The 11,149-nt window shown below is 44.6% G+C and overlaps 1 protein-coding gene across 1 annotated transcript; it reads right to left on the bottom strand.

Moving 5' to 3' along the window:
• Window positions 1-700: 700 nt before the first annotated feature.
• Pyurf (PIGY upstream open reading frame) lies at window positions 701-4,230 on the bottom strand. Its single transcript, XM_059256694.1, has 2 exons — window positions 3,949-4,230; window positions 701-2,248 (listed from the first exon to the last, which is right to left on the bottom strand). Exons 1-2 carry the CDS (start codon window positions 4,143-4,145, stop codon window positions 2,107-2,109), a joined length of 339 nt encoding a protein of 112 aa, XP_059112677.1. The 5' UTR covers window positions 4,146-4,230; the 3' UTR covers window positions 701-2,106.
• Window positions 4,231-11,149: the final 6,919 nt, after the last annotated feature.

Genomic DNA, 11,149 nt, shown 5'->3' with positions numbered 1-11,149 from the left:
ATACAGCCATGTATATAATGTATTTATCATGTTATCCCAGTACCCTCTTAACTTCTCTCCCACTGAACAACTCCCTCTTCCCCATTCTCTTCTACTTGTTTTGGTTTTTTTTTTGTTTTTTTGTTTTTTTTTTTGGTGACCCCAGGAGCTTAATTAGGGTTTTGATAAAGGGTTTTCTAGTTCAAGCTGTTGATTGAATTCCAGATCCTGCCTGCACTTCTCAAGTGCTAGGTTTCAGAGGAACTCCCTGGCTCAAGTCAATACTGATACGCTTGTTTGCCCATCTGTAAAATAGTGCTACTACCTCCTCTGTAGGTTCCAAGATTAAAGACTGTGTACTATGCTAATAACCACACCTGTGGTAGTTTGTACAAGTAGATTCCCTCAGAGACAACTTGTCAGCTCCCTAAAATGATTTTAAGTTCAAAAAGCTGCAACTGACTTATCAGATTAACACTAGCTTCATCAGCAAAACTGTTCATTCACATCGCCCAGTTTCCAGTTGGTTAATTGTGAAATTCAGGGTTAAAAACTCCACTTCAGGAACTGAGATGCTATACAACCCTCTAGTTCAGCTCTGTGTTGCGACTGGATAATTTAAGAATGTGACTTATACTTAACTATATTGACAATACAATAGGAAACATATGACAGGTTGTAATTTTCTCTTGACAGGAAGAATCACTGTAAAACTTTTATTAAACTACTTTAGGATGCTGGCTTATTACGAATCAATTAGGGGGCCAGTGAAATGATTCAGATGATAAAGGTCTCACCTCCAAGACTGGACACTTGAGTTGAAGCCCTAGTATCCACATGGTGCAAGGAAAGAATCAACTCCACAAAGCTGTCCTGTGATTTCTCCCATGCTATGCCCCTATCCCACATAAATATAGATTAGTAAATTAGGGGTAGACTATTTCTGTGGCTGCACACTTGCCTTGCATGCACAAGGCCGCGGACTGGGGTGTGTGTAACCAATTAAATTTATAACAAATTCTTAAGTTTCTTTAAGGTAAGGATTGAAACATTCATGCTATGCTTCCAAAGTAGATACTGCATCCTCCTTGACCAGTTCTGTTCCAGTTCTAGAAAACATAGGCTTAATCCTTTAGGACTTATCAAATTTCCCAGGGCAAAAATAACTGAGTGTACCTTGAAACATGCCTCTAAACTTAAATGGACATAATCGGCTTCCCATTCCTGACCTTACCAACTAAAGGTACCTCACTTCTGAGAAATTATTCTCTTTTGAATATTAAGTGCCTCCGAAATAAAAATGTAGTTACATAAAGTATTTTCACATTTTCTCTTACTACCAGACTCTTGAGACAAAAACATTCATTCAAACAGACACCCTCCCACTTCAGCAAACTGAGTTTTGTAGTAAACTATCAACATCTTATTTTATTATTGATGTAAGCATGTGATGCCAAAGCGATGAAGGTAATTTTATACACTCAGAATTTTCTAAGTACTTAAGCTTACCATTGACCTTGAAACCAAACAAACATTTCAAATTACTAACTTTTAAATGAATGGGATGAGAAACAGGCCTCAGCGGATGACTGAAGCTGTTAATCTGCACTGAGATATTTCACTCATATGCTTCTTCGGATACAGCAGTTACAAGTGAGAATCTTCAAAAAATGAGGACAGAACACGTACAAAAAAGCTTCCACAGCCTGCGTCATAGTCCTAAGTCTGAAACAAGACAAGTAAATCTTTTTGTAAACCAAAGGGGTTTGTGTGTAGTTTTCAGATACTGCCTCAGACCTCTTACTAATGTATACGTCATTCTGACTCTGGCTACACTAACTATGCTTACAGAGTTTTAGACCCAACTAGGTCCAAAGGTGGAAGATCACACACACTGGCACGGTAGTTGGCAAGAGCAGACTGTAAAAGCAAAGCCTGGCTGTGCGGGTGCAGCCCTGTGGGAAATTCTCCTCCAGAAAGCATCTCAGAACAGTTCTGCTAATGAGAGCAGTGGAAGAACAGTCTAGCAGACAGACGTGAATCACTGTTCTTCCCCAACTGCCCTTCCCTGTCTTAAAGGTCTACAGTATTAGAGAACTCAGCAGTTATGCTTTTAACAATCATGGTCTAATGCTGCTCAACTTCTTCTTGCTTCTTATTTTGATGTGTTGTCCTTGCTGCCTGCGGTATCATATTCGGGATCCCATCAATGATTGGATAGGCTATTCCCAACTCGTCATTAATCAGTTCATTCGTCGATGCTTCGTATCTGAGGGAGAAAAAGAACACAATGAACTATGGGAAATCAAAGCTTTAGAAGAGCTTGATAATCAATAAATACACCAGCTATCCAATTCTTGATATAGAGTTACTCTTCCAATAGTTTTAGTCTTAGCCAACCCAACCACTGCTCTTAGAAAACCATCTTACAACCTGTAATTATTCCGACTGGAATCAGTATTTCTCATATTATCTTTTTTATAACTTTATTCCCAAGTTATGCCTCAACCTTTTCATACCAGTTAGAAAAGATGTCTACATTTCATGCCAGAATTCCTTCCTTGCTATGGTGAACCCCAAATCATCCAAAAGGAAAAACAAAAAGTAACTTCCTCTGTTGATGTAAATGCTAGAGAGACTTATATGAGACAACAGAAAGAAAACACTGAGAATCAAAACTTGCAAAATAAAAGCCTGGAAGATGAGAGAGCACAAAGGAGGAACTCTGTCTGGAAAGCATCGAGTCTGCAGTGAGCTAGCTACACAGAGACAGTAAAGCAAATGGTGATTTCAAGATTTAAGGAAACCAAGTAAGTTCTTCACTATAGAGACCAATCCAGAAGGTGAAAATGAGAATAAAAATTGTTAGTAACCTGCTACCCAAAGATAACCACGTTTTATCGTTTGTTCATTTTTGAATACTAATGGTGCTGCCCATTATTCTGTTTCTTGAGTCTGGAACCGTGGACGTGGACGTACTTTCCCCAAAACCAGCTGACGGTTAAAAATGTGATAAAAACCAGCAATGAACAGTCAGATTAAGAGTGTCAGGCATCTGGTGTAAAAGTATAGCACTTCACAAGCTACTATAATTTTTTTTTTTTTTTTTTTTTTTGGTCTTAAAGAGTGAATAGCTCTGGATTTGTCCTGAGTCTTTATGGTTTATACAGGTGGCAGAACACTGGAAACAAGAAACCAAGGGTGGTAGTTCATTCTTGTAATCTTCTGCTCTCAGGGGGCTGAGGCAGGAAGTACTACAACTCACTAGACTGGGCAACATAAAGAGTTCCAGGAACGGCCAAACCAAATATGGAACCCTGTCTCAAAACAAACAAACAAAACAAAAACAAAGATGAAGAAAAAGGCTGGGAAGATGGCTAAGTCAGTAAAATGTTTGCCCTGTAAACGCATGGGTCTGAGTTCTGATTCTCGGTAAATATGTAAGCTTATTCCTGAGCAGTGATGTGAAGCCCCCCAGCTCAATTCGCTCTAGGTCCTGTGATCCCTTCCTAAAATAAATTGGGGAGCGATTGAAGACGACAATGCACGATGACTTTTGGCCTTTGGTGCCGCACATGCACTCTTACACAGCAGAGAGAGAGAGAGAGAGAGAGAGAGAGAGAGAGAGAGAGAGAGAGAGAGAGAGAGAGAGAGAGAGAGAGAGAAGAAAGAGAGAGAGAGAGAGAGAGAAAAGAAAGGTCCTGAGGCTGGCCCTGACACTGTGGTTCAACAGGCTCTGGAGACGCCAGTCTGAGAAACCCTGTCTTTCTTGAAGCTCTCTGGGATTGATGGTAAAGGGTAGCTACTGGAGAGCCCGAGAAGCACCCCGCTCCCGTCGTGGGTGGGACTGATCCCAGCAAGGAGGGCGGGCCGGCGGGGTCGCTGGTAGGGAGTGGGCTCCGGACCCAATGGCTGTAGCCACTGGGTCACCACCACCTTCCCCGGGGAGAGGCGGCTGGTGGCTCTCACCTAAGCGGCTTCTTGGAGAGCGGACACACCAGGAACTTCAGCAGCGCCGGGTGGAAGGTGCGGGGCTCCTCCGCCCTCTCGCTCTGGTCAGCGAAGGACCTGACCCCAGGCGCCAGCAGATACCTCCTGGCGACGGCGGACGGTGCGCGCGGACCCCGCAGCGCCGGGGCGAGCCTGCGGCACGTGGCGCTCAGCATGGTCGCTCCAAACTCCTCCACCGCTTGCCCGGCACCTAGCCCCCGGGTCACCCTGGCCAGGCTCGCTCCTGTCCCCGCCCCCTCGGTGCTCTGCCGAATGCAGCCCCAGCACAGCCGGCGTTGGCATTGTGGTTCCGGGAGCAGGACTGACGTTCCGGGGTCAGTGGCTGCGCCATCCCTTTCACGAAACTAAACGAAACCAGTGCTCATTCGGGTGTCCAACTTTTCAGCAAGGCTAATCACCGATGCCAAGGGCCGGACTCCAGTCGCAGAGCGCTAGGCTTCGACTTGCGTGGTTATTTTCAGAGTCTTCAAACACAGGCATATTGAGTGTGTTTGAAGCAACAGCTTGTTTTAATGTTAATCGTCCAGTATCAGTTTCTGTGACCTTCTCTGGACTCCATCCCCATTCAAAAAAACTACGAACCTTGAAAGAATGGCTTTGTTCTCTTACTCTGTAAACTTTTTTTTTTCTACTTAGACTTGTTAATTGGGAAAAAAAGCACGGCTGTAAGGCAGAGATTCTCAACCTGTGGGTCGAGACCCCCTGTGGGTCGAGTGGCTGTTTCGCAGGGGTTGCCTAAGACCATCAGAAAATATATTTACGTTACGATTCAAAGTGAAATTACAGTTATGAAATAAAAATGAAAATAGTTTTATGGTTGGGGGTCACCACAGCATAAAGAACTGTAGTATAGGGTCGCAGCATTAGGACAGTTGAGGAACACTGCTGTAAGTGAACCTGAAGGCTGTCTGGGAAAGTAACCAGACATATGTCCATTAGTCAAATGGTCCACTAGGATAATTCAGGGGGGTTTTGATCCCAACTTTGCATGGAAGTCATGCCTGTTTGATTTCCTTATACAGCAGTGAGGTAGATAAGAACTTGGGCCTAGACAGTTAGTTCCACATTTATAAGCCAGACAACTCAATTTCCTTATTGGTATAATAAAATAATTCAGTTTCCTTACTGGGTTAGTAAGATTAATAATTGTCCCAACTATGAACTGAAATTGGGGTGGGCATAGGGGAAGCCTTATTTATTTTAAGATTCTACAAGACTAGCCTGGCTTGGTGGTGCACACCTTTAATCCCAGAACTCAGGAAGCAGAGGCTGGCAGATCTCTGAATCTGAGATTCTACAAAGCTAATTGACAGAACTCTCCATGATTGTGGAGAATTGGAATGTTACAGGTCCAGAGCCAGATTATCTTCAATGTCTTTAGATGCCTTAACAGCCATTCATTGCCTACCTCTGTGTCTGACCTAACATCTTTGTGACTATTGGTAATTCCTTCGGGAATATACTAACAACCCCCTAGCAGCTAATGTGAAAGAGAATTCCTGGGGGAAAGCTATGTCTGCAAAGACTGAGTGACTGGTTAGCGCTTCAGTGATGTGGAGAAGTTAGAAGGCCTCAAGTTCAGAGCCTACATGTACTGAGCATCTTTAGCCCTCTTAGTAGCCAATTACCCCCCTCTGTACATGACCTGACACCTTTGTGGCCAAAGGTAAATCTTTTGGAATATATGAACACACCCCTAGTTTCCACTGCTCAGAGGATGCTGTCAGATATCAGCTAGGGCCTATCACAACGCTCCTTGCTTTGGTGTAGCCTACCTACCTACCTAATGTACCCACTGACATATGTTACGTGTTATTTTATGCCCTTGTAAAAGATATAAAAAGGTAATAAAATTGCTACTGAGAGAGAATTAGAGGGACATAGGTAGGTAGGGAGATGGCTCCCTAAGATGGTGGCTTCTTGTTCCGAGACAAAAATGGAATGCATAAGGGTACATATCTAAACAGGATCAGTAGAGAAAATGGGAGAGAGAGCCCAAGGGAGAACACCCAACTGTCTGTTTAGGACATTCCCACTTTGGGGCTTCTCTGTCCCAAAGGGAGCTGTTGGCAATAAAGCTGTCACTTTTGCTTTCTCCACAGCTCAGTCTTGTTTGTCTTTCCCTGACATTCAAATTATTCGTTGCCCCATGGAACGAACTCAGAGATCCCCTAAATGACTGTCAGCACCCCATTACATCTCTTGGGGGTTCATCTATGATTTGAGAAGACCTCTACTAAAAATAGCTATACCTTACTAAAAATCATGAAGGACTCAGAAGTGGCCATGATCTTCTGGCACTCCAAGGGCCTCTTCGGAGTGAGGGAACCCTGCGACCACGACCAACACAGTTTGAACCCCAGGCCAGCCCCCGCCTCTACTAGGAATAAGGAGAATAGGGGATCTGGCTCTGATAGAGCAAACAGCACGCTTGGATCTCATATGACTAAATGGAGATTTCTCCTTCAAGTACTAGGGCAGGACTTCTTTTGCCACTTAAGTCAAGTGACATTGCAAACTGGACCCCAAGAAAACAAACATCTTTCCAGGGAGAGAAGAAGCAAGAGGGCAGATTTCTTGCTGGGTACACTTGGAAAAGCCTGTAGAGGAAGTCACACCGCTTGACTGATTCACGCCTGGCTTTTAAGCCCCTGAGACGGAACAGCTAAGTATAGGCACCTGCAGCTAGGCTGCCTGAGGGAAGGAAAGATTCACTCAGTTTTCTGTTTCTTGATGCCTGGGGGAAGGAAAGACTCACCTTGAACCACTCTAGTATGTAAGGGAAACCTGAAGTAGTCTTGAATTTATAATGTACTGAAAAGAAAGTGATGCCAAGCTGGCTTTGGAGGTGGGGTGTGCCTGAAATTCAAAGGGAGGCAGCTAAGAGTGAGCTAGTGTGTAGGAAAGCTTCCCTGGGTGCTGGCAGTCCAAAGGGGCCGTAGCTGTCTGTTGGGAACCCATACGGCTGCTAGAAACTTGTCTTTGCTCTTCCTTAGAGCTCTCAAGAAGTACAAAGTTTTGTCACTATATGTGACATATGAGGGGAAGGGACATGGGTGTCAGGAACAGGGCCTCCCTTAGTTGGACTGTCTGGCAAATGACAACCCTGACCTTACAACTATCCCCTCTGCACACACCCTTCCTCCAGCCCAGGCTCCCCCTGAGTGTGTGCAAAGCTCTCTGCTGTCCTTGCAAAAGGCACTGGGCTCAGGAGATTCCCCAGCTGATGTGGGAGCGGGGAGGAAAACAGCAAGAAAAGCTAACAGTAAGGCTGTGGGTAGGACTCAGCAGAAGGCTTGCCTAACATGCCCTAAGTCCTGAGTCTAGCCCCAGCACTGAAATAAAACAAATTGCAGCTGAAGTCTCCACAGCCATGAGCAGGTCTGGGTGTAGTTTGAGAACTAACTGAACTGGGTTCTTGCTTGGGGAAGCTTACTTGGATGCTGCAGGTCCCTGTGTTGCCTGACTGTTGTCAATAAGCGAAGCAATTTCAGAGCATCCCCCAGAAGCAATGGGGTTGGGGTACACCAGTTGCAGCAGAAACCACTCACCCCTCAAGGCTAAACACAGGGGTTAGGCTGGGTGTGGTGACGAATGCCTTTAATCCCGGCACTGGGGAAGCAGAGGCAGGAGGATCTTTGTAAGTTTTGAGGCCAGTCTAGACTACAGAGCAAGTTCCAGGACAGCCAGGGCTACACAGAGAAACCCTGTCTCAAAAAACCAACTCCACCCTAAAAAAAAAAACAAACAAACCAAAATAACAACAACAAAGCCAAAACAACACTGGGGATAAGCACTCTGCAGTCAGACAGCTGTGTTCAGAGCATCTGGGATGGTTCTCCTTCCATGTGCTCACTTTCAATGGCGAAGGAGGGGGTGGGATCTAGTTTCACTACCTAAATTGCTTCTACTCTGCTCCTCATGCCACCTTCCCATCTCAAGCCCGACTCCTTAGCCTTCCCAGCCTGGTTGCTCTGGCCAGGGAAAGTTGGAGGATACTGTTACCCTAGTGGCCAAGAATGCCCTAGCAGTTGACCACTGGCTGTACCGTGGGTCCTTCTGTCCTCATGACCCTTAGGACTCTGGCCACTTTCCTCGCAATTAGAGATACCCACTACTATAAGGGAAGGCACTAGGTCTTTCCCTGTTGAGGATCCACCCTCTCTGTGACTGATAGGCTTCTTGCAAGAAATTAAATGTCAAATCTAGAGTTTTGAGGGATGGTGGCACGAAAATTATCTTGGATATAGAGGTATAGGGGACCTAGACTTGAATCCCTGCAGGCAGGGACAGGAGAGTAATGTGACCCAAAGAAAAATGAAAAAAGGAAACGAGGAGGTGACCGGAGACTGAGCCATGGGTCGTTGTGGAAATCCCACTACCTGGTCTGGCCTCTACCCTGGACAGACTAGGTTGCACTCAGTGCTCCCTGTTAACAGGTGGTCTAGGTAGGGAAAGAGCAACCCTGGCCCAAGACATCTCTATCTCTCCTCCTCCATCTCACTGCAGACGGGACAGACTGGTTCCAAAATTCCTCCAATGCTTCCCCTCAGCAGCCTTCTCAAACAGTGCTCAGAATTAGAAACTCAGACATTCATATCAAAACCTCTGCATTTCTTTTGTCAGAAGGCATGGCTCTGAGCTAATGACAAGAAAATGGCCACCTCAATGGACCCTCAATTCTAATACTATCCTTCAAATGGGTCAATTCTTCAAAAGAAAGAGAAAATAGACCAACGTCCCCTATGTTCAACTTTTATCTTCAAGGCCAGCCCAAATTGGGTCACAATTATCAACTAGATCCCACTATTTTGATGGTCTATGGTTCTGCTTTTTTTTATTCTGAAATAAGGCCATCACATTCATAACCATATAACCCTGCCACCTGAGTCCTCTCTCTCTGGCTCCTATAAAAGCCATATATTACAGTCTGACCACCCTGGCTCTCCTGGAGCCCTAGCCACCATACACTGAAGGACCTTGGAGAATTCAACCCAGAGCTCCCAACCTCACCTCCAGAGGTCCCTGGAATGCTGCCTTTGTAGGAGATTTGAGGGGAGGCTTACATTTCCAGGAATGATAAGAGCTCATTATGATAGGGAAGCAAGCTAATAAGCAGCTTTCCTCCATGGTTCCTGTTTTTGCTGCTCCTTGTGTTCCTGCCCTGATCTCCCTTTATGGTGGACTGTGATCAGGACGTGTAGCCAAATGAACCCTTTCCTCTCCAGGTTGATTTTGGGCATGGTGTTTACCACAGAAGTGGGAAGCAAACTGCTATTTATGTATAACTGGTACTGTACACTCACACAGCTATCTGGAAGAAAACAGATGTTATTAACAGTCCTCGTGAACCCCATAAAACATTCCAAGAAAATTCTAAATCTAATACAGACAATTCTGCTTCAGGCTTTCCAGCTGTAGATATGGGACCCCAAGGCTCCTCTTACCAGAAAGCAGTTTATTATGTTGTCAGGGTTCTAGCAGATTATTATCCAAATGCCAGAGCTCTGAAAGTTACAGGCACGAGGCTTTTACACATTTTCGCTTCTCTGTCTTCTGTATATGGCTACATACATTCTGATTGAACGTTTTACAGTACTTGGCAGTAAGGGCTAGAGTGATGAGGGCAAAGGAAGAGGACTGCAGGAGGGATGTGGTCAGTCCTCTTAGGGAAAATGACCAACCTGAACTTACACATGGACACTGGCCAGCTTACATGGCTGTTTCCCGTTTCTTTCCACTTAGTCCTCAAATGCCCGCTCTTCCCCTTACCACATTCCCTCCTTTGATGCTCAAACCCATCTTAGTATCAAATAGCATCATTTTGGTTCGAATTTTTATAACATCATAATGGGTGGCCATATTTTTTTCCCCATGGCCTCTATAAGGCTGGAGGGAAACCTTTTTGGCTGGAGAGAAACCTTGTGTCTACAGGAACTTGTGGTGATACTTTGTGCTCTAACAAATAAAACTTGCCTGGAGATCAGAGTGTGGAGCTATCCACTAGTTAACCGTAGAGGCCAGGCAGTGGTGGCACACACTTTTATTCCTAGCACTTTGGATCTCATGCATTTGATTCCAGTTCTTGGGAAGCACACCCCTTTAATCCCAGCACTTGGGAGGAGGAAACAGGAAGTGATATGACTTGGTAGAGAAAGGAAGTGATAAGGCTGGGTGGAGACAGGAGCTTGCCCCCTTTTAGGCTGAGGAATTGACGAGGTAAGAAGTGGCTGTGGCTTGCTCCTTTGTCTCTCTGATCTTTCAGTATTTACCCCAATATCTGGCTCCAGGTTTTTATTATTAAGATCAGCTAAAATTTGCGCTACAGAAACTATGTAAGGTAAAATCAAACTTCCTTCCAGAATCGAAAACATAACACAATGATTTTAAATCCTCCAAAAGTTGAAAACCATTTTCTAAAACTTTCTGGGTTTTAACCATTTTAGATTTGGACTGGTATGTGGGCCATTTTTGCTTAGCTTGTGATCTCTTCTATGATCTAGTAATCATTTATTTGTAAACAAGTAGTCATTTAGATTTTATTTATGGCTCCACATCCATCAAAAGATAATATTTGTTGTCCTGATTAATGATTTGTGTTGAGGGTATGATCACCCTCCTTCTTATGGGTCCTCTAGACTGCTTGATATTTTATTTGAGGGGATATTGTAGGTCAAAACATATGTATTGCCATCCTTTGTTGTTGTAATAGAATACATGATTTTATTATGTATGCCTACTAGTTTTAAGAACCCTTTCCTCATAAGAAAAATGAGTATGGTGAATCCTGTCCTAACAGAGTGATGGAATGCATGAATAATAGGAGGAGGACTCTGACATTACAGAAGGGAAACACTCTGTTCACAAGTCACCATTGCTGGATAAGTTACCCGCTCCTTTTCCCATCCCTCCCACATCCCAGCTCATAGCCATATGCATACTCACAAGCCTAGCTCCAGACCCCAGGCCTGTGACCCCTCTTTGATTATGAGTCACCTTTTCTGGTGACTTTTCTGGGCCAGTCACTTCTTCCCTTTCCTGTAATCCCTATCTTGTGGCTATTTCCACACCTGCAGCTAAGTCCAGACCCAGAGCCCAAGAACCAAGTTTGTCCATGGGCTGCCTTTGCTTGGTAAGTCATTTCTTCCCTTCTCCACCT

Source organism: Peromyscus eremicus, chromosome 3 (genome assembly GCF_949786415.1).
Source record: "Peromyscus eremicus chromosome 3, PerEre_H2_v1, whole genome shotgun sequence".
Lineage (NCBI taxonomy): Eukaryota > Metazoa > Chordata > Mammalia > Rodentia > Cricetidae > Peromyscus > Peromyscus eremicus.
The sequence above is the reverse complement of the archived record's forward strand: the minus strand, read 5'-3'. Positions and strand labels throughout refer to the sequence as shown.